At 41.3% G+C, this 22,971-nt stretch overlaps 4 protein-coding genes across 7 annotated transcripts in view; 3 read left to right on the forward strand and 1 right to left on the reverse strand.

Moving 5' to 3' along the window:
- abcb10 (ATP-binding cassette, sub-family B (MDR/TAP), member 10) overlaps positions 1 to 1,357 on the forward strand; it is a 9,158-nt gene extending 7,801 nt beyond the window's left edge. The window contains exon 14 of the mRNA XM_068730776.1: positions 91 to 1,357. Coding sequence (XP_068586877.1) covers positions 91 to 284 — 194 coding nt within the window. The 3' untranslated portion in view covers positions 285 to 1,357. The remainder of the gene's footprint in view (positions 1 to 90) is intronic.
- A 4,449-nt stretch (positions 1,358 to 5,806) lies between these two features.
- On the forward strand, positions 5,807 to 10,017 carry acta1b (actin alpha 1, skeletal muscle b). The gene is made up of 7 exons (XM_068730946.1): positions 5,807 to 5,912; positions 6,903 to 7,039; positions 7,618 to 7,942; positions 8,339 to 8,500; positions 8,931 to 9,122; positions 9,227 to 9,408; positions 9,540 to 10,017. The coding sequence occupies exons 2-7, from the start codon at positions 6,911 to 6,913 to the stop codon at positions 9,681 to 9,683; spliced, it is 1,134 nt and encodes a 377-aa protein (XP_068587047.1). The 5' UTR covers positions 5,807 to 5,912; positions 6,903 to 6,910; the 3' UTR covers positions 9,684 to 10,017.
- A 1,090-nt stretch (positions 10,018 to 11,107) lies between these two features.
- On the forward strand, positions 11,108 to 15,876 carry ccsapb (centriole, cilia and spindle-associated protein b). Of its 4 annotated transcripts, none has more exons than XM_068730319.1 (6): positions 11,127 to 11,176; positions 11,817 to 11,924; positions 12,291 to 12,657; positions 12,741 to 12,818; positions 13,512 to 13,732; positions 13,818 to 15,876. In XM_068730319.1, exons 2-6 carry the CDS (start codon positions 11,823 to 11,825, stop codon positions 13,998 to 14,000), a joined length of 951 nt encoding a protein of 316 aa, XP_068586420.1. In that variant the 5' UTR covers positions 11,127 to 11,176; positions 11,817 to 11,822; the 3' UTR covers positions 14,001 to 15,876. The 4 variants fall into 4 exon arrangements, with proteins under 4 accessions (XP_068586423.1, XP_068586420.1, XP_068586424.1 ...); XM_068730323.1 differs by having other exon boundaries at positions 11,172 to 11,176; positions 11,837 to 11,924; XM_068730322.1 differs by lacking the exon at positions 11,817 to 11,924 and having other exon boundaries at positions 11,108 to 11,176.
- A 336-nt stretch (positions 15,877 to 16,212) lies between these two features.
- rab4a (RAB4a, member RAS oncogene family) lies at positions 16,213 to 22,838 on the reverse strand. Its single transcript, XM_068730324.1, has 8 exons — positions 22,680 to 22,838; positions 21,697 to 21,777; positions 21,302 to 21,416; positions 20,092 to 20,154; positions 19,834 to 19,988; positions 19,466 to 19,561; positions 19,041 to 19,186; positions 16,213 to 18,109 (listed from the first exon to the last, which is right to left on the reverse strand). Exons 1-7 carry the CDS (start codon positions 22,693 to 22,695, stop codon positions 19,071 to 19,073), a joined length of 642 nt encoding a protein of 213 aa, XP_068586425.1. The 5' UTR covers positions 22,696 to 22,838; the 3' UTR covers positions 16,213 to 18,109; positions 19,041 to 19,070.
- Between the last annotated feature and the right edge of the window lie 133 nt (positions 22,839 to 22,971).

A 22,971-nucleotide genomic window follows, 5' to 3' on the forward strand; every position in this document is an offset into this window, starting at 1 on the left:
TTTCAGGATAAAGCTTCAATACTGGTGCACCGATGCCACTCTTTGTTTCTCTTGACTTCTTATTTCCTGCCCCTCTCACCCAATCAACAGGGAGGACAGTCGTGATCATCGCTCACCGTCTGTCCACCATCCAGAATGCGAACGCCGTTGCTGTGCTGGACCAGCAGCGTATTGCTGAGTGTGGCCAGCACACTGAGCTGCTAGGCAACAGGCAAGGACTGTTCAGAAAGCTGATGGAGAAACAGGCGTTTCTACAAGATGAGCAGAAACGAGCCCTTCGCTGAGAGGACCGGGAGTAAAGACGAGTGGATGAGGAGGATATTGGGACGGCAGGTCAGTGCCTGGGAAGAAGTGACTTTGCTCCAGAAGTGTGGGAGAAGAATTAAAGATGGATACAAGCTGAAAGAAAGCAGGGCTTTCTCCAGGACTACAGACAAACACTAGAGAAGGAGGAGAATGTAAAACTACTGAGAAACATTAAAGGGGTTTCCTTAAATGCTGCAAGTGTTTCTTCACTGCTGAAATGACTTTTTAGCACAACATGAAGAGCCATTTGGACATGAAACGGATGATGGCGTGCTCCACAGCGAAGACCTAAGAACTGAAACATGGATGGAGAGTTCATAGAGATGCTTTATTTTTAAAATATCTAATTCAACACTGCAAAGGTCTGAATGAGTGAAAAGGATAAATGATGAACATACACAGGAAGCTCATTGCCTACATGTCATTTTTTTAAACCACTGTCACTACCATAGTTTTGATGCAGATGACTTTCATTCTTTGTAGTCTGTTATCATGTCACGATTTTAAATAACCAAACCAAAAAAACAAACAGTTCAGTGTCATGTATACAAAACTGCTAAATGTGTATTTGTCGTAATATTGATTTTTAAAACTTGAAGCTTACATGCAGAGCCTTAAAAAAAAAACCATTACTTCTCTTGTCAAGTATTTGGTCTCAGTTCAACATATTTCAGTGGGATATGTTTGCCAATATGTTTAGATTAAATTATTTTCACTTTCCTGCTAAACTTCCATTGACCTTTGATATGTCAAACAAAATAGAATGTGCTATTTGGGAGAGTTGATCGAGGTAAACAGCCTCTTTTCTGGTCGATGTTCTGCTGCTCTCGGGGAGGACGGGTGCAGAAGACAAGTCATCGAAGTCAGAGGCGGTCTTTTGTCTTGTAATCCCTGTCAACTTTCTTGGTCTAATCTATAAATGGTGTAAAAAAACAACAAGCAACATTACAATTTCCTGATTGTATACTGCTGACCACTGATTTTTTATTATTTTTGTGTTTGCTAAATTATACTTTTATGTAAAGGTAAATAAAGTGAGAAATTAATAGTTTGTATTTGTGGGACGTTTTTTTATGTGGATGTTTGTTTGTTAAGCTGTTGAGTTTTGGTCTGGCTCATAAAGTGTACACTAGTATTACATCGAATGTGTTTCCATGCAGTGTCTCAGGCTGTCAGTAGGTGACGCTGTTGCTTCATACTTTGAGCTACAGGCTCCAAAGCGTTAGTGTAGTGTGTTAGTGGGATCAACATTCATTCAATCCATTATACCAAAATAAAACTTCCTGGTAATGAGTGGTGTGTGTTCAGCTGCTGCAGGTTGTGTTGACAGTGTTGTGAGCTTCTCATGCAAATAGACTCTGCACATTGTCCCATCTGCCGGCACATAAACCAGTCCTGGCTCAGCAGTAAAAGAATGCAGACAATTGATTTATTTTCACTTCTAAGTGGTTGTTGCTCTTGTGGGTTAGATTAAGAGTCTATCAAGATCAATTGAGTAAACTTCAATTAACCATTTTAGTTGGATCAGGTTCAGCCACATGTTTGATATGATGGAAAAGTGATTTCAAAACAGTAGAGGCATAAAAAAGGAAAATACATGCTGTAAAGTACTGCGGAAAAATAAAACTTAAATACCTTGTGAATTAAACTCTCCCTTTAGACATGTTCATTCTGGACCTTTGGTAACAGTATACATAGTAACGATAATCTAAACGTAAGGACTTTTATTATTATTCTCACCAGATTCCTTCAGACAGTGTGATCTCTCTCTGTGATCAGTAATGTTTGTCCCTTAATTCTTCAAACTCTTTAAACCTAAACACCCCTCCAGCAGAGGCAGCAGTTGTTCCTGTTCTGCAGAGGACGGCTCAGCTGCCTTATGCAGCTCACCAGGTGTTGCTCAGCTTTGCAAAGGTTTCCAATTCCAGCTCCATGTGCTGCAGCTCCCTTCGCTTTTCACTGTATCTGGCTCGGGCTATTTGAAGAACTCCAGGAACTGAAGTTCTAACCCTTTTCAGCCTTACATAACAAAATAACATGATAATCTCTTTGCTTGTTGCTTGAAAAACATTACATAAAGCCTTATATTGCCATAAAATAGGAAAATAAATATCAAAGTAACGCATACATTTAGAAAAAGTGCTGCATTTCGGTTGAGCTCAACCACACCATCGGTTGGTTGGAGACCATGCAGAGGTTTAATGGTGGAGAGAGTCTTCTCTCTCATAAAGCACATTAAGCATTATTTTCTATAGAATTGACTGTCAATATCAGACATCCCACCTCTTTAAAACAAATTGCACTTCACAGACACAGTAGTATCTTATGTTTTTGCCTGATATTCTCACAGATCAGCGGTCATCATTCTCCAAGTTCTGCCTCTCTGTAGTGAAATACCGCAGCCTCTTGTTTTTCCTGAGGCAGATAACAAGCACCTTCTTCTTTATAGTTATTCCCTTCAGGAAACCTTTGGACTGTCTTTGGGTAGTGTCCAGAGAGAATGAGGAGTCTTGTTTACCCTCATCAGGAGCATAGAAAGCAGCATTATAAAGCAGTGCATACTCAGCAAGGAGCTGATTTGTGCAGCACATCACTAACAAAATGAGGCTAAACAGGAAGCAGAATGAAACTTCATGGGATCAAATCACACAAGTTGTACTTATTCAAGGATATGTTCACAGTTTTTATAAGTCTGTCTCAAGACAAAAACAGTTTGAATGTACATTTGGACACCAGACTATTATTTTCAACAAAAGAAATCTATCCCTGAAGCACTTTTACCTGTCCATTTACAATATCCTCAGTATCAGTAGTATCAGTATCCTCAAACTTCCTTCACTGTATCACCTGAGATAGAAAACTAATCTCCAACAAGCCTCCTGTGTGTTGTGTACTGTACATGCACCGCGGTAGTCTCTGTCGTTGAGCACACTGCCACACTTAAAAAGGTAGGACACTTGTGTACAGCAAATGTATTGGTTCCAGCGACTGAATGCCGAGGCTTGTGCTATTCTTACCCTTTCTCTGTCACTCTGACCCTCGGTGCTCTCATGAGAGAGACAGAGAGTGTTGACTGAAATACAACTAACTAATCTGACTGAGTTGGTGGAAACATGGAAGACTGAGCATGCTCTAACAAAAAAAAAGCATCCATGTGGCTCTACCTTTCCACTTCTCTCCCTTTTCTTTTACTTGCAAAAATACTGTGACCACTATCAGACATACAATTAAAAAAAATACTGTACTTCTAAGAAACACTGAGAAATACACTCTCTGTCCAAAGTCTGTCCCTCAGCTGGCTGGGTTACATATCTTCTGACAAACTGAACTCATTTTTTCTTCCACCTGCTGCACACACCCTTTTACTTCCCTCTTTGTCCTCCCCCCCATAGTAGACTGTCCAGGAGACTCCCTGGATTCTCCTCCCCCTCGGCCCCTCTGACCTCCCCTCCCCTCCGTCTCCCACGGCCTGACAACTGTCAGCCCCTTTACATTTTAGGCTTACATGCCCTCGGGTCTGAAATGGCTCATAACAAGTACATAAAAGTAGCTCTACCTTGCTCTGCCGCCCCTCCACTCCCTGACGCCCCCCTCCCACCACACACACACCGCACACACCATACATGCACACACACACACACACACACACACACACACACACACACACACACAACAATATTCCCTGAAAACTTGCAGGGCCAATTATTAAGGCAACTTTACATTACAACTAAAAAATCCTGCTGATTAAATAAGTATAGGAAGCACAAAGATTTAACTTTCTTTGCTTATTAGTAACCACGTATCTGCTCCCACATGAATCCAGCTTTAGGTTATGATATGAGAGCAAAATAATGAGGCATGTGTTTGAACCAACAATTATGAGAACCATTTCTTCACTCATTATTTATTTAAATGCTCCCCTCCTTGTAGAACATTTAACTTTCTGTGACAAAAATGTAAAAAAAAGAAAAAGCTATTTTTTTCTTATACCACTTGTTATGCACATGAAGTTCCAGCGGTGCTAATTTGCATGGATTGTATCTTTTTTTGCAACATTATTTGCTTTAGCAAGGAACAAGTTGTCCCCAGGTGTCATTACCTGGGGACAACTGGGGATTCCATGAGTTGTCTCTCTCTCCTCTGTGCCTCTGCTCCATTAATTTACCAAATCTAGCCTAATTTTCTCTCTCCGTCTTTAGATGTGTCTGTGTCTTTTTCTCTATACTTCTCCCTGTTCCTTTGTCGTTCGGCACTTCCTTTGAGTTTATTATAAGCTCCTTGGCACCTCCTCTCCTTGTTATATCTCATGCCATAAAACACACAAACATACATGTGCATGCATGTATACACACTCCATTTCTCACTCCCACATGCGCTCGCACACACACACACACACACACACGCTCATGAGCACTAGCCCCCCCTCCTCTGTTTGAGTTATAATTAATCCAACTGCTTCAGTGACAGAGCAGTGTAGCCCCTGCAGATATGGTTTCAGCTGTTGGCTGTTTGAGGGGTTCTCTCCTTATTTATTCAGTAAGACTGTGTGGACCTGTGTGACTATCAGACCACGTGGTCTGCAGACTAGGTTGAATTAAACCAATTGTTTAAAGTGTAGCATATTTAAGAAAAGGGAATTCAGTTTTCAATATCTTAATGTAGAAGAACAAGATCTACTGTGCACACTCACCGATAATATATATATATATATATATATATATATATATATATATATATATATATAATTTTTTATTTTTTTTATCATAACATGCTAAATAAATACAAATAAACTTACAATCTATAGATGTAAAAAGGCCTTCGATTTTCTATGCCATATTGGGCTCAACTTTATGCAAGCTGGAGTTAATCAGGCTGCAGCATTTAATGCAATCAATTACAAATAGTCTACTTAAATAGTTATTATTACTGAACTTCCATGACTGGAATAATGAAGCAGCACATATTAACTGTTACCCAAATCTTCAATCTCAGCTTTGATCAGATTACTTGTGTCATCTTGTATTGATCACCATATCGTGAATTGAACTCTTAATTGGCACTTTCAGGCTGCAGCACTGTAGGTTGACCTGTCAGTCAGTATTCGGGCACTGGCTCTCACTCTGGTCTAAATCTGTTCAGATGAGGGCAGCATTTTCCCATTTTAAGGCTGGATGAGGCCTACTAGCAGCAAATCTACAACCCTGGTTGGTAACAACTGGCGTCTCCCCTAGAAAACCCCCACTGAACCGCGCGCTCCTTTTACGGCCGTCGAGGTGGGACTGCGAGGCTCGATGGGAGGTCAAAGCGACAGTTCCATATATGGCGCGCGCTCTCTCCTCGTCGGGGACGCGCAGCGTCAGTCCGGACCCTCCACTCAAACCTAATGGATGGAGCTCCCTCCTCCTCTGCGCTGCACCCCACCCACTCCTCACCCTCGGCCTGTCAGCATCCTAATATGGCAGAGGGCCGGGATCAGGTCCAGTGCTGAGGTTTGTGAATGGTGGAGGTTGGGTATATAAGGTGGACCGGCAGCAAGGAAGATTGTAGCTGGTTCAGCAACAGCATTGGTTGGGTCTTTCTCTCCGAGCCGCAGACACACTCCTAAGGTAAGACCCTGCCAGAACTCCTGAAGCCTCCCATCCAGGTTGGGACACAAGACTAGGCCTTAACCAGAACAGCAATGGAGCATACTGGAGCAGAAGTTAGGCAGGACTGCAAGGGACAGGACGCCTTGGACCAGATACCACTGGAGCCAACATGGGCAACTCCACTTGGAGGATAGGATTAACTGTAGGAGAGGCCTGATGCTGAAGAAGAGAGGGACTTTTTGTAAATAGTGTAGGCTGAGTGGTATAATAGAAATACAGAGCTGGGCAGGAGAAGTTCTAATCTGAACTATCCTTGCTGTGATTTTTTGATAGATAGATAGATAGATAGATAGATAGATAGATAGATAGATAGATAGATAGATAGATAGATAGATAGATCAAGTAGAATACTGGCTTCAGCATCTTCAGGTGCAACACTGAATCCTGAGACGGTGCTGATGCAGCAAGACGCAATGCACCTTCAGACTAAATACAAATCCAGAATAGTGTATACCTGAGAAAGTTGATAATGAGAAAAGAGAGATTACTTGTAGATTTACCTGAACTTTAGCAAACCTTAGATCTTTTATTTTGTTTAAGGGACATTTAGAATAATATAGATATAGAGGACAGATTATTAGCCGAGACAAATTCTGAAACATGTCTGAAGAACAAAAAAAAGAGAAGTTCCAAATTCTTTACTTTCAATGTGATTTGTATACTTGCGTATACGCCGTGCGTAATAGCCTGCTGTCAGTGTGTATGGAAACGTTTAGCGCTAGGCATGGGTCAAACCATGTTCATGTTCCAGTAAATGTTAGTTATTTAAAAAAATATATTTTCATCTGTTAGTTTCTAAATGTAAGACACCTGGTGTGAGCTTGCAGGAAACGAGAAACGAGTAAATCAAAATTTAAGTTGGATATTAATTTCGGTCACACAGCATGTTTCACCACGTGGATTTGATTTAGTGAGCTGAACTCTTTTTCTCCCCCTCCTCTCTTACAGAAGCCAACATGTGTGACGACGAAGAAACTACCGCCCTTGTGTGCGACAACGGCTCCGGTCTTGTAAAGGCTGGCTTCGCCGGAGACGATGCCCCCAGGGCCGTGTTCCCCTCCATCGTCGGCCGCCCCCGTCACCAGGTAAACAGCAGAGAAAAGTCCCATTTATAATAAGAGAGACTAACTGAAAGTATGCCTACTATAATTGTAGGTTATGAAAAACAATTACTGTAATAATTACACCATTCATCCAAAATAGAAAAACAATTCGGTTTACACTATATTTTACAGAAAAAATAATTTGGACACTCTTACAGGCAGTTACACACTCTTTTGACTTCTACTGGAGTGAATGATTAATTTAACTGAGATGTAGATATTTTAGTGTTAGAATTGAGTTGTTTTGTACAGTTAGATAATAATAGGCGATAACAGCGTGCCATTGTGTATCGTGAGCCATGTAAATTTAGCTCCTTTTAGCACCAGCAATGTGGCCTTTGACTCTTTGAGACTAAATTAGTCGCAAATGTACTGACAGTCACACAATTGCTCTCTGTCTGTCCCTGTCGGCCACGCTGTTATTTGGCACATTCACGCAATGGTCAACGTTCCTTTTGCATCACACAGTAAAGACTTTAATCTGGCCTGGAGAAGGTCATACCTCTGTTTGGATAATTTGAGTAACCTTTCCATTATCTTGCCCTCTCCTCCCCCTTCAGGGTGTCATGGTCGGTATGGGTCAGAAGGACTCCTACGTCGGCGACGAGGCCCAGAGCAAGAGGGGTATCCTGACTCTGAAGTACCCCATCGAGCATGGTATCATCACCAACTGGGACGACATGGAGAAGATCTGGCACCACACCTTCTACAACGAGCTGAGAGTGGCACCCGAGGAGCACCCCACCCTGCTCACTGAAGCCCCCCTGAACCCCAAAGCCAACAGAGAGAAGATGACCCAGATCATGTTTGAGACCTTCAACGTCCCCGCCATGTATGTGGCCATCCAGGCTGTGCTGTCCCTGTACGCTTCCGGCCGTACCACCGGTAAGACTGACAACAACAAACAGCTGCTACTCATCGCACATATTCACATACATATTACAAAGAGACAGTAGCCTTTATTATAAAAAAAAACATAGTGTAACTGACTTATGTAACTAATACAATTATACAACAATTGCAACACATAATATCAACTGAGCTATTAAGGCGCCCTTTCCCCATGGTGCCCATTTTGCGCACAACTTTTACGCACAGTCGGCCAGCCTTTCTGGGACTGTTTATGCTCTTTATGGCCCTTATGACATTTACATTCAGTCTGTATTTGTACATTTTCATTCGAGCACCCACTTCAGGCACACTTTTACGATCAAACCAAAAATGTTTGTGGATCTTGATGTCGTCTGGACTCTACTAAACTCTCGCCTTGCCTCTCCCCAGGTATTGTGCTGGATGCTGGTGATGGTGTGACCCACAACGTCCCGGTCTATGAGGGTTACGCCCTGCCCCACGCCATCATGCGTCTGGACTTGGCTGGTCGCGATCTGACCGACTACTTGATGAAGATCCTGACTGAGCGTGGCTACTCTTTCGTGACCACCGGTGAGGAACTCGGCCTACTCCAATAACAAAACACCTGAAAGAAAGAAGCAACCCTATAGACCAGCTTTTAGGCAGACAAAGTGGAATATAAATCATTATCGAACTTCATATTTTATTTGACCAGCAGTTTTGCTTTAGCAACAAAATGTAACAGCAGCCTGACCAATAACAATAAAACCTAAAAGCAGCGTGGCCTATATTGCTGCCTGTGTGCGCACAGTGCCCGACAATGCTACTGAAAATTAGGCATACTATTTTGAATTCTTAAAATCGATTAATAGACTTGGTGAAAACGGAACGTGTGTTTAAGAAAATATATTTTTTTTCCAGCTTTCGTAACTTTTGTAGATCAGCCCACTTAATTACGCACACGGTGTCTCTGGTTTGTTTGTCACTCCGGACAAACTCTCATCAACTTGTCTCCCAACAGCTGAGCGTGAGATCGTGCGTGACATCAAGGAGAAGCTGTGCTATGTAGCTCTGGACTTTGAGAACGAGATGGCCACCGCTGCCTCCTCCTCCTCCCTGGAGAAGAGCTACGAGCTTCCCGACGGTCAGGTTATCACCATCGGAAACGAGAGGTTCCGTTGCCCTGAGACCCTCTTCCAGCCTTCCTTCATTGGTACGTCAAATAATCCTTTATTTATTCTCTCAATACGCGCAGCAGATATTGCGCCAAACAAGATACCCGCCTGCTCTTAACACTTGTCCCTCTCACCTGACCAGGTATGGAGTCTGCTGGTATCCATGAGACCGCCTACAACAGCATCATGAAGTGCGACATTGACATCCGTAAGGATCTGTACGCCAACAATGTGCTCTCCGGTGGTACCACCATGTACCCTGGTATTGCTGACCGTATGCAGAAGGAGATCACTGCTCTGGCCCCCAGCACCATGAAGATCAAGGTACATATTATAACACCAAAAACATTACAGTTCATCCCAAAATTGAAATACTTTAATTGAATGACTAAGCATGACAAAGGTGAAGCACTGGCGCTTTACTGATCCATTTTGTCTCCCTCCCTCTCCTCCAGATCATTGCCCCTCCCGAGAGGAAGTACTCCGTCTGGATCGGTGGCTCCATCCTGGCTTCCCTGTCCACCTTCCAGCAGATGTGGATCTCCAAGCAGGAGTACGACGAGGCAGGCCCCAGCATTGTCCACAGGAAGTGCTTCTAAATTCTCCACCTTCATCTCCAGCTACACCACCAGCTATCTGGAGATCAAGCAAGAAGGAGGATCACCCTCTGCGACACAGCAACACTCTGCTGTCAATGGACTGTCTGTCTGCGCTGTTGACATTCATATGCATTTTTTATTCTTTTAAAATGTGCATATTGTTTAGCTGTTTGTTGTCTGTGTTGCACAGAGAAAGGCTGTGAAAATCCACCACTGAACCATGCATCCACCCAAAAGAAAACTTTAATAAAAAAGAATAACAACATGTTGCCCAACACATGTGAATGTAAGTGTATATACATATTGATAATTTATTAAAGTCCATTATTTGGTATTTTTGACCCTGGCCTTGTTTTTCTATTAGAGGGAGGGTAGTGGGAGAGGGGGAAAAACAAAAGCTTTGGGGAAATAGAAATACTGGAATGTGGACGATTTAAGATAGAGGTATTCAAAAATTAATCTGCCCTCAAAACCATCAAAAAACTTCTTAATTTGGGGGAGTAATAACCAAAAGCATCACAATAATGAAGTCCAGAAGAGTCTTAATTGGCTTAAGCACAAATGTCCAGTGTATGACACACTCTACCGCATAAACCAATCGGCTGATCAGGTGCCAGGGGAAGTTCATAGAGGTTGATAGGGGTGTTACGGCTCTGGACAGATGACGAGGGAGGGTGTCTTTTCTCTGTCCCATCAGTCACTGCTGGCTGGGGGCTTCTGGGCGACAGAGGTAGTGAAAGGTGACGCCTAAGGTCCGACAGTCGGAGTCTGACTTGCCAGGAATGTGCCAGGGCAGCAGCAGCAGCTCCGCTTTAGACCGAGCGGATCAGGGACACCTGACACCCGGCTCTGAATCCCGTTGAGCTGTCTGCCCTGCACGAGCCTACGAGCAGCTCCGGCTCCCAGACCATCTTTAGGCAAGGCCAGACCCGCAGCCCTACCTTATATGCATAGAAGCTCATCAGGTTAACTGGGTGTGGGCTTTGGGTCTGGCCTTACAGCACAATATCGTATGTTGGGTGCACACCACCCTGTACCCAAATAATTTATATTGATCTATCAGTAAGCCTAGGACACCCATAGTTATATTTCGACCCTTCGACTACTGGTATACCTATAAAAGACCAATTTAAGTGCCCACATTAATATCAAGCTGGGTATAGTGGTATATACTTTTTGGGTAAAGTAAAGCACTGTTTAGCCCAATTTAACAGCAACAAGTGACTAAATTAAGCTATATTATTTGTTGAATCTATGCAGTAACATAAACGTATTTTCATCATATTTTACCATCTGATAGAAATAATTAGCAGCAGAATCATTCATAAACGCCGACCGCATTGCTGACATCACGGTCCGGGCCACCTGTTGCGGGTGTGTTTGGCTTTTTAAAAACGTCCTCACGCGGGCGGAGCTAAGAGACGCTGCCCAGATTACAGCAGCACCGTGAGCGCCATCTGTTCTGCTTTGCTTCCGTGAAACCCGAGCCCAGTGTAAGTATATTTACTGTACGCAAATTTAGACTGTTACAGCTCTGAATTTCTGCTGTCAGGCCATGCACTGTTATAGATGGGGGGATTGTCAGTGATATATTACGTGTCGGCTATTATCTGCAAGCGCTGATATGCGATTATTGGTGCTCTATATTATCACATGATTTACACACATCCATGATTAACACAGACACATATGTTATGATGATGAGCATAATGGGGAGCATCGGACTAATTGTTTAACCAATATATTGACACCCTGTTGCGGTGTTGTAGTTGATATGATACAATCCATGACGACGATTTAATGTGCGCATTTTTTCAAAGCCTTTGGATACAACAGCGTCGTATTTAAGTAATACAAAAATACAGTTTTAGTGATATGTAGCACAACAAGCTATAACGCCTGAAGTGTTTTCATACAATAACTACGGTTGGGCTGACCTTTAATTTGGAATATTCAACAGTGTTTAGATCGCTGTAGCCAATCAGAGGATCGGATGACTCCTTCGTCATCACGTTCAAGAATTTCTGCTGTTAACGTTGTAACGGATAATTCAGACTTCGGCCAGTTTTAACAGTGCGACGCCGATTGAGTTTACAAAACCTAAACTCAAATTATGAATCTCCCTAAAACTAGAATCGTATGTCCGCCCCCAGGAGACCAGCGAGGCGAACCAACCCTCGGGGAGAAGAGGAAGTAGGCGGGTGTTGTAGCCGGGGAAAGCCTCCAGCTGCTCTTCCATTGGTTCTAACGGTTTACATGTTACAGTTTAAATGTCTGGCGGTGATACCGATCGTTGAAAACATCGTAATTGGTGTTTGCGAATGCTTTGTTAAGGTTATAACACAGTGTTACTGCAAGTGTAGTATAACATTATACAGCTCATAGACCTGTTATGTGTGTGTGAATCGTATGCATATCCATTTAACGTTAATGGTCTCAGTAATATTGTAACATTGTAATATTATATAGGTGGAGGCTTCAAATAAGCCCAGTTGGCTTTTTGCCTCTTCCTGCGCTGTGATATTGATTTATCTCTGTGAAGCAACCGTAGCTTTTCACAAAATTGGAGAATCTTTACAGCTTTTGCGGTCTGTTGATGGATTTCAGTTCAAGATGGTGACCAAGAGGATCCGCTCGGAGTACATGAAGAAATTCAAAGACCCCAAATGGGAGACCTACACTAAGTGTTACGAGGAGATGCTGAAGTACAGGCTGACCCGCAGGCTGCTGGAGCACACACACAACCCTTGGTTCTGGAGTGGCTCCGACAGTGATTCAGACTCCGCAGGAAGAAGTCCCCCTCCTCCCAGTAAGAACCAGGTAGGGCCCGAGACCAGCAGAGACAGGACAGAGGTGGAGTTGGAGGAGTGTGAGGGGGCGAGAATGGACAGACAGCAGGAGCAGCTGAGCAGAGCCACCGGGACCGTACCCAGGCCTCCCCTTCCAAAGGAGGAGAATGGGTCTGCAGTCCATGGTACATGTGATTTAAGGACTGTACAACATATTGGGATGATCACAAGCTACTCTTCTGTAACATATGGCATTCACTCTTCTCAGGGTCTCAGCTTAAAGGTGCCAGAGAGACAGAAGTACCAGAGGAGGAGAGAGAGGAGCAGACTCACAGTCAAGACGGAGGTAAAGAAGAAAACATAGATGTGATGGGTAGTAGGGTGATGACAGAGAGGATGAAAAGCAAAAACATTGTTTAGCAAAATGACTAAAAGCTTAATTTGAACCTACTCAGAGCTTATTCTACACATTACAGTTTTACAGCGATTTAGACTGGGTAGGTCCTAATACAAGGTTCATATTTCATCAATGATTTCTAAGCTTTTTGTGGACAGAACTATTTAAAAAAACTTTGCAAACCTCAAAATTACAGTACATGTCAAATATAGACAACCCTCCATTCAGCACCTGCAACAGACAACCAAGAAAAACACACCAATGGGGACACCTACTGCATGGGAGCAGGATGGTCGTCACAGCTGATACAAATAAACAAAACTACATTCCTGGGATTTATTACAAACATATGAGAGGTCATGGCAGTTTCACCCAATTCTCCCTTATTATATAGAGATGTAACACAATTGTCCTATTAATAATAACATTACATTGTTAAACAAGTAACATACAATATATCAAATTGGGGAAGCAGAGTGATCCAGGACAGCCTCACTATTCATTCATAAATGTTGACAGAGATATGAAATCTCTGCATTACTTAGTTTCTTGCAGATGATTTTTTACTGCACACATATTAATTTACCAGTTTTATCATGTATTTTTGTGCTGCTTTAACCTGTTTGTCTTTTCTATTTGTAGAGAGAGACACTGGAGGAGCCAGACCACAGCAGAGTAAACCCTCCAAATCCTCAAAGCAAACATGGCGTTCCCAGCGGGTCAGGCCTGCACCAACACGGCCGCCCAGGAACGACAGTAAGGACGGCAGACATCCTTTTGCTCTGTATGGTTCAGGAGAGAAGGATGCCGACACGGCAAGCAGGAAGACACACAATGTTGGCCCTGCAGCTTCTACTACTGAGGTAATATTTATTTTTGGGGATCTACCCGTGACACGCTGTGTTGTGACTGAGCACAAGCTTATCATGACGTTTATTCTCCCGGTAGATCCACGAGTCAGCTCTTCGTGCTAAGATCAGACGGGAGGTGGAGCGTCAGATGCAGACCCAGAAGACTGAGCGGCGAAGAACCAAGTCTGCCGATCTGGACAAGGCCAGAAAGTTGGTTCAACCAGAATTCAACCCCTGGCTCACTGAGTACATGCGCTGCTTCTCTGCTCGCTCACGATAGGACACTTAAACACACACACACACTCAAAATACTTCAGGGTGATTCCAGACAAAAATAAAAAGTTAAAGCCATTATTGCCTACCACCTTTAACGTTTGAATATCCATAGCTGTAGAATAGAGCATGGGGTGGATTGATTCATACAAAGGCTCCAAAATGTGTATTACACCCGCATCAGGATGTAAACTGACAAAACTTTGAAATTCACTGTGTGGCTTATTCTACCCAGATGTGTACTATTGTGAATCAATTTTAATATGTATGTACAACAATAACTATTTTACAGGGTATAACAGAATCTTGTAAGAGATGATTTGAAAGTGTAAGTATACTTAGTGGTTTTGTCTACTGAATACAGATATTTTGATTAGAATGAAGAGTCCAAAATTAATTTTACAGCCATACTTTGTTTTAAACAGAGTTTATACAAAACATGTCCATGTCTTTGATACAGGGATATCAAACCACAGTGGACTAACACAGTATGCATGAATAGATTCAGCCATGTTCTTAAAAACGCGTCTGAGATCTAATTTGCGACCACAAACATGAAGAATATACATACACTTGTTGTGTACACATATAGACAAAACACACTTTCAGAAATATGTAAGTTAAAGACTTTCACAGTTTTGATTTTCAGATCACTTAGCGCTGTGACCTGGGTCTTGTAGATTTAATGGTTTTTGTAACAGTTCATGGATCAATCTTTAGATAAATATTTAGATAAATAGTGAATCACACTCCGTCAAACTCTGTGTAAAATCACAGTTGTGTGATGTGGCATATTTTCTCACAAGCCTTTTGCATGATTGCGACAGACGAGTGTCGCTGGAGGGCTCGAATGAACTGTTGTTGGCTAAAAAGAGTTTCACAACAACATTTGCGTTTGTTCTTTAGTTGTGTTAATGTTCACTTACAGCAGTGTGAAAATACATGTTTGACTTTCAAAGCCATTGGATGACTGAACATTGTGTTTCTGTGGTACTGTGGATACTGCAGAGTTCCTGTTGTACACTGACTCGTCATGGGACTCAAATGTCATACAGCTAATTCAGGTTCCTACTAAGCATAACAATCAATTGTTGAGGCCAAATATCTTTATCATTACTGTTTCTGAATATGCTTTAGAACCAAAAGTGGAACCAAAACAACAATAGACATTAAGCTAAATGACTGTCAGAAATACATGAACACATATTGCTGATTTACTGTTTACTTTTTAAAGCAGTACACGCTCTAAAGCAGGAGCACCACAGCACTTTGATAATTAGTCACCTTTCTGAAATAATGTGTAGATAATGTAGATACAGAATTCCTTGCTACCTATTTGGCTTTTCGTGTAATTTGTTCATCCTTTGAATCTCTGTATTAGTTGTTCGTATGTGTGTAAAATCCGAAAATGTTTTTTGTACTTACATATGAAAACAAAAATGGACTTTTAATCCTTTGTGTAATAGATCTGGTCTTTTCATCATCAAAACCATGAGAATCAGATCCCTCTGTGTCCTTGTGTCAGTAGTCATTCCATAAAAACTGGAGAAAAGACTTTTTCTCCTTTGCACAACTGTATGTATTGATGTTATTGATGAGAATATTGTGCAGAAAAAAAGGATGGACATTTAACATTTTTTCTGAATTTTTTATGTTAAGTATTACATTACTCACTGTTGTAAGGATTTAGCTATCAGGTTAAATATAGATCAGACAAAAGATGTACAATTTTGTGCAGTATTATCATTCTTTGAATAATTGCATATAAGCCAGTTTGTTTTTTAGATGTAGTGAACTTTGACAGTCTCAGAAAGCAGGAGTGGAACAAGACCAAACTTTTAAATCAAGATCCTCTCAATATTGAATAAAAAAACAAAAAACTTCTGCTGTTCCTCACATACATAATTGATGACATAAGGGGCGTAACAATTACAGAATACTGTAATTGTAAAATGGCACGATAGTTAACATTTTAAATCTTAGGCTTTAAACTGACTTGTGTACATATTTTTATTTGGTTTGGAGGAAAATGTTAAATTGTGTGGTGCAAAGCTTTTTAATAAATCATTTTTTTTTTTTTTACATCTGTTCATCGCCACCAAATTACACATATTATTCAGAAAACTGAAAGAAATTAAATCTCTTTAAAGAAAAACATAAAAATGGACCATCAACAAAAACGTGGACTAAGCCAACAAAACCTGCTTTTCAAAGACTGCTAAATTTGTTGTAGTTTTTATTTTAAAAACATATGCTTTTATTATACACAATAAATTAAAAATCCATGATATTCATAATGACAAGAGAAAAACAGACATTCATAAATAGACAAAGGACTTGATGGCATAAACACAAGATGGCGACCAGACGTGGAGCAGCCAAAGCCACCATCAGATGAATTCTAATTTTAAATATTTCTACAGTTTGAAGTGTGCTTGATTTAAACGTTTAATGCATAATTGTCAAGGGTCTAAAATGATCTAAATGCTTGAATATACCTATGCAAAACACACCTAAATCTAATTCTTCAAAGAAATTCCCAGTTGAATTGTTTTGTGTCGAGAGCTTCATGTGGCTGAAGTGAGCATCAAATATCTTTGGAGACAAATAAAAATCAAACACACATCAGATAGTTTCATACCATTGCTAAAACTTGAAATGCATTCAGTTAGTGTTACCCCACAGCTGGCAGCAGTCAGTGAGGCATTCATGTAAACAGGCATCACTTATAAATGACAGGGATCAGTCATTATTGGAATCTTTTGGATAAAGGAGTGTGTTTCACTGTCACGAGTCATTTAACTGAATGGTAAATGCTGAGCATGCCACTGTAAATTAAAAGATGACATGTGACTTTCACACTCCATTGCTCATAATATTTCTATACATTTTTTTTGCAATCTATAATCTTGACAATGATAAAACAGCATTTTCCCACATAAACATGTAAGTCCATAATGTAATCCACATCAGCTTGTCCCATTCACAAATAAACTAAATTGCTGCAAACAGTACAGCCCATCTATACTGATTACACGTTGCCAGTGTATTGTGGCTTAACATGATATTAATACAGTGGAGCATAAAACAGATGCTGGATATGATATCTACTTTAATATACATATAATATCTCTTCATAATGAAATACTCTGATATTCTGTTTGAGAAAACATGCGTCAGTCTATATACAGAAACACTGTACAGTGTACAAGATGCTGTAGGGCAACGGAGTAGATTCAGAGAGATACTTTACTGGGAGAGTACGTGTGTAAGATGGGATACAGGGAGTGCAAAATGTATTGTGGTGTGTTTAAAACAGGAAGTTAACAGGCAATCAGAGCCGTTGAGTAGCAAAGAGAAGTTCCATAGTAGGGGAGGGTTTCAGATATGCATGTAGTTTTACAAAAAAAAAAATTCATGCCAAGAATTATGTGAGAAAAAATTGATACAATGTGTCAAGTATTAATCTGGGGCCAGGAGGCGAAGAAGCAGACTTGGTTAGCCTAGCTAGATCCAAAATTCCAAAATCCACCTACCAACGCCTCAAAAGCGGGCTAATTAACACGTTGTTTCTTCTTTCTTGAATGCAAAAGGGAAGAAATTTCTAAAACTGTAAACTTTTTTTAAAAGGACCAGTATGTAGGATTTAGTGGGATCTAGCTTTGAGGTTGCAGATTGCAACAAAATAATGAAAACATAAAGATGATTTGTGTTATTTTTTTCGGTCTCCTTTAGATCCTCCTAAACCCTACACACTAGTCTTTTCAGTATTCAAGATGGAAGGTAAAAGGGAACAGTGATAAGGGAGAAAAGCGAGAGCGAGAGAGAAGTTACGTACATGTCAGTAATACACATCCTGATTGGAGGGCTAGGAAAGGTCTGGTCCAATCGTGGAGCAGAATGTTGAAGGGTGGGCTGTCTCTGGTTACCTTGGAGAGATGCTCAGAGTTCTGAGGGGGGGCTGGGGGGTGCAGCCATGACAACAAAAGTTCTGAAGGTTCTGAAGATTGGTGTGAAAGGTGAAAGGTCAGAGAGGAGTCACCAGCATAGCGAGGTGAACCCTGGGTCCCCCGTGGCTGTTCTTCTTCTGGTCTTCACAAGCCCGTCAGAAACACACTGATCACAAAGAGAGACGTAGAACTTAACCACATGTTATTAACTCATTATTGGGGGAAGAATTGCAGAGGTACGACCAACTTCCTGTTTGCAAGCAAAAGGCCTGCTGACCCAATATCATGTGAATGAAGTCAACTTCATTAAAAGAGTAAGTCTGGTGATGCAGCTTATTACGCTCGGTACTTACATTGTGGTCCAACAACAATGAAAGCATGAGTATTGCTCTGGCTGACAGAACTCGTCACAATGATGGACATGGGGACTGTAGTTTACTGTAGGGGCTGAAAATAGTCCCCCTACAATACGGTATTCACTATTTTTTGAGTAATGTTTCCTAAAAAGTACAGTGCCCAGCTGTTTTAGGAAGGTATTTAGCCTTTTACTTGATGAAATAAAATTTGTGAAAATTAGGTCTTCAATAGCAACACATGGACTTAGAGCCAGACAAGCTGGGGAAGACAAATGTTAATAATAATATAATAAATAATAATTAATACTAACACTGTTAGTATTGGTCTATTCATGGGCTAAGTTGCCAAAAACTAAAATATCTTCAGCCTTATCCTTTAAATGACTAGTGAATGATTGGCATGTAAATCGTCCAGAATAACTGTCATGAGAGCATCTCAAAAGATTCCTCTCACATTTATTGAAGTTTGGAGCAAGTTTGAAGATGCAGTAAAAGAAATAAGTTTTTGACTAAACTAAAAATGCTCTTGGAAAATAAAAGAATTCCTCCACTCTGAGTTTGTATTCAGACTGGGGTAAATCTGAATGTGAGTGAGAGCAGACAAAGAATGGCTGAGAGCAATGGGCAGAATGTTAAGTCGCTTCTCTGGCTCTCTTAATAAAAACCTTATTCTGTGACATAAAACAGAATGAATGTCATCATCTTACGTAAGGCACACACAGTCCAAACACACCCTTTCACCTTGTCTGTCTGCATTACTGGGCGCGTCCACTAGCAGCCACAGTCCTGGGTGCCCTGTGGCTGAGCACGGCGAGGAGAACGAAGCTGTCGTAACGCAGCGTCGCCATACTGGATACCTGAACCCATCCTCTCTGGATCCAGCTCGCCTGAAAATCAACAGACACAAGATGAGTGAGGACAGAGACAGATTTGGGCTTCATGTTGGGATCTCCACCAACTCTGAAAAGATGGCATTTATGTTTTGTTGCAAATATTTGTTTTTTAATAATTAATTAAGTTGTTTTGACGTTCACTTTAACAAGTTCTCAATGAGGACAGCTACAGTGCAGGCTCTGGAGTCATACCTAAGCCTGTCTGATCCTGTGAGGATAAGAGGGGATTTAGAGTCGGGGGTTATGGTTATAGGTGAGGATGGCAGCTCCTACCTGACTCTATCTTGTTGAGGATTTTCCGAGCGCACTGGACAAAGGCCTCTTCAACGTTCTCTCCTGTTAGAGCGCTGGTCTCCAGGAACATTAGCTCTGACAACACACACACACACGGCAGTTCAGTCCTTTGAAGTCTTAAAAATACGTTAACTTTTAGTAGCATAATTATTTACACAACCAAAGTAAATTGCAATAATTTCAGAAAAATTTCGATGCCGATTACATGCAAAAAAAAAAAATCCTTCCACTAACAGTAACAGGTCAAAGCCTGAAGCTCCTAACAGAGAAACTAGTCCCCCAGTTATTATTAGAGGTTTTGAGAGGAACTATCAAAGCATCACTACATCACAAACTGTTGAGCCTACCATTCTCCTGAGCGAAGCGGGAAGCCTCCAAGAATGTGACCTCTCTGTCTGCGTCCAGGTCCTTCTTGTTTCCACAAAGGATGATGACGATGTTCTGACTGGCCAGCATCCTGGCATCACTCAGCCATGTGGTCAGAGCGTTGTAGGTCTCTCGACTGCAGCGTACAGACGCAGGAAGGGTTACATTGTAGAAAGGAGAGGTGAACTGATACTGAAGCAATCTGAAATCATGTGCTGTGATTGGCTAGAGTGTTTTACCTTGTGATGTCATAGACCAGCAGAGCTCCTGCTGCACCTCTGTAGTAACTCCTGGTCACAGACCTGAGAGACAGAGAGAGAGAGAGAGAGAGAGAGAGAGAGAGAGAGAGAGAGAGAGAGAGACACACACACACACACACACACACACAGTCAGATATTTTGGTATTTTACATAAGGGCTTGAGGAACATCAGAGGGACATTAGTGGTTCCCAAACTCTGATTTGTCATTGAAGGACTTCTCTTTGGCTGTGCAAAAGGGAAATGGGCGGCTTGAATCAGTCAAAAGCAGCAAAAATGATCCATGGAAAAAGTAGACTTGGTGAGTTATGACACCCTTCTTTTCCTCTTTTGCATTTAAAGTGTTTTAAATTTGAGCAATCAGTTTCCTTTGGAAGCTGTAATGGTAATTTTTTACGTAGTATATATTTCTACTCAGTATATTGTATTCATGCATAAGTCATTTTGCTCTGGACTTTGTTGAACTTCACCGTGTCTCTGTTGTGCAAAAGAATAATTCTCCCTTGCCTGTTCACATAGATAACTAACTGTGTTGTATGAGAATGTTCCATGCCAAGGCCTTTGGGCCGCTTGTTTTGGTTGCTGGCCGTTTGTTTTCACTTGTTGTTCCTATCAGTCTGAGACCAAAAGTCTGAGACCGAAACGTCTGTAACATCGGCCATCGGCCCCCACCTTTGCTCATTCTGTATAAAGAAAGCTTGTTCACTTTTTTCGAGGTTCTTCCTCACTGAGACTGTACGCATTCTGTTGTGGTGATTGAACCTTCTCTGCGCAGAGAATAAATACTTAAAAGACAACCTGGTTTTTGGTATTATGTATTTCAGCATTAGAAGACTCACGCAAAGCGGGTATAGGATTTTTTTTTCACCACAATGCACAGACAACATTATGTCACCCCCTTTTTCAAAGCAGACATGTTGGCTCGTCATATCAGAAAAAGCACAGGTGGAACTAATGACATTAACGATGGCTCTCTTAAAGCCATCAATACAATAGAATGCAGTAAATTAATGTAATTACTTACACATGTATCTGTTACCTCCGTCTTTCACCAGAGCAGTCAAGTGTGGTATAATAGATTTAAACAGTATGTCCGTGGTTGAATAGAAATGACGTATGTGCACAAGGTCCGAAATGTGTTAAGAAAGAGGTTAAGGGGGTTAAATTAGCTTTGTATATATTTTTCCCTACCTGAACCTTTCTTGTCCTGCAGTGTCCCAAATCTGCAGTTTGACCATTTTGTTGACCACATTGATGATCTTTGAGCCAAACTCTACTCCAATTGTGTGGTTGGATTCATCCTTAACTGGAAGACAAAATAAAATGGGTTTATTATTAGATGCAATACATAGTGATGACCTACAGTGTGTCTTTTCAGTGAGGAAAATGCACATGTCACTGATCATTAACTGGACTTAACACATCTCTAGAGATACTGTTTTCTCTAACCGAAAAGGCTGAGAAAGGCTCATCTAATTGATGTGTGTTGATTACTAAATGCTGCAGTACTGCACTCACATTAGAGGTCAGAGCAACTGTCTGTCAACAGTAAATAATGAACGGTGTGTTGTATCTTTCCGACTTACATCTCTTCTCTATGAACTGGTGCAGCAGACAGGATTTGCCCGTTCCAGCGTTCCCAATCACCAGGAATTTAAACAGGAAATCTGAGGTGAGAAAACACAGAAATGAGCGTGTATACATCCAACACAATATTTGTCTGTTTTGTTACAACAGCTATCATGATTGTCATACCTAGAGCCAGAGCTGTACCATTATTATCTGGACAATATTAGCTTATCACCTCCATATTGGTATTAACTTATATATATGCCATCTGATATACGTATTAAGACATTGCACTATAGAAATGTCAAAAATATGTTTCTGATAGTGTAGAAATTTGCAAGTTATTTTTAACAGTAAAATGTTGTGCTTAGTACATATCTTGGTCACAATTATATAATAACCATTTCAAATGTTGTGTGTTTCTGTTAAATTACAAAATTCGTTATTGGACTTTATACAACTCTCATATATTGATGTCACCATTGCCCTCAAAAGTCCATACCGTCCTAAAACACATAGGAACAGAATACAGCATAGTAGTACACAGCTTTTGGGTGTACAAATATACACAGCTATGCTTGCACTCTCATATATGGATGGCGGTGGGACTGTGTGCAGTAGTAGTAGCCTCCACGGACCAGTATCGCCTACATGTATACCCCCTACATCTCGTGTATTTGTACTATAGTACAGAGTACACATCTCAGTCTGATCTTCCCACCAGCTCCATCCTCCTCATCCCTTTTCTCTGGTGTCAGCTTCCTATAACCTTCACAAACGATGTATTTTTATCCGCACAGCCACAGTGAAATCTACCGTATAACCTCTATGGTATTACTTTCGCTGACATCGCATTATTTTAAGGCCAGCAGCCTCCCGTTAGCCTGTCTGCTATCTGTTTACGGTGAGAAAAAAGCTCTCTCGGCACACCTGCCTCATCCCACCGCTGTGGCTACGCGAATACGTTAACGGCCGCTACTGGTCGAAACAGCCTCCTTACCGTAGGACTCCGACATCGCCAGTGTGGCGTTTTGACAGCAGAAGGTAAAGTAAATTAAAAATAGATAGTTGACAAGATGGATAGCTCGCTAAGTTAAGGCAAATAGTCCTGTTGATAATTTCCGCGGATTCCAGCTGATTTTTCCCTCCGACTTCCCGTACGTGGTTTGTGGCTCTTTTTTTCAAAATAAAAGCCAAGCCGAGCATGGTAATGATTGAAGACTGCCTCAGGGTGGTGGTGTTTGAGCAGCTAACAGCGCTTTGAGAATTCTTACACAGACTCATTTCAATGC

This window comes from Cebidichthys violaceus, unplaced genomic scaffold (assembly GCF_023349555.1).
Source record: "Cebidichthys violaceus isolate CVI_PGR_0920_01 unplaced genomic scaffold, fCebVio1.0.p SCAF_5, whole genome shotgun sequence".
Lineage (NCBI taxonomy): Eukaryota > Metazoa > Chordata > Actinopteri > Perciformes > Stichaeidae > Cebidichthys > Cebidichthys violaceus.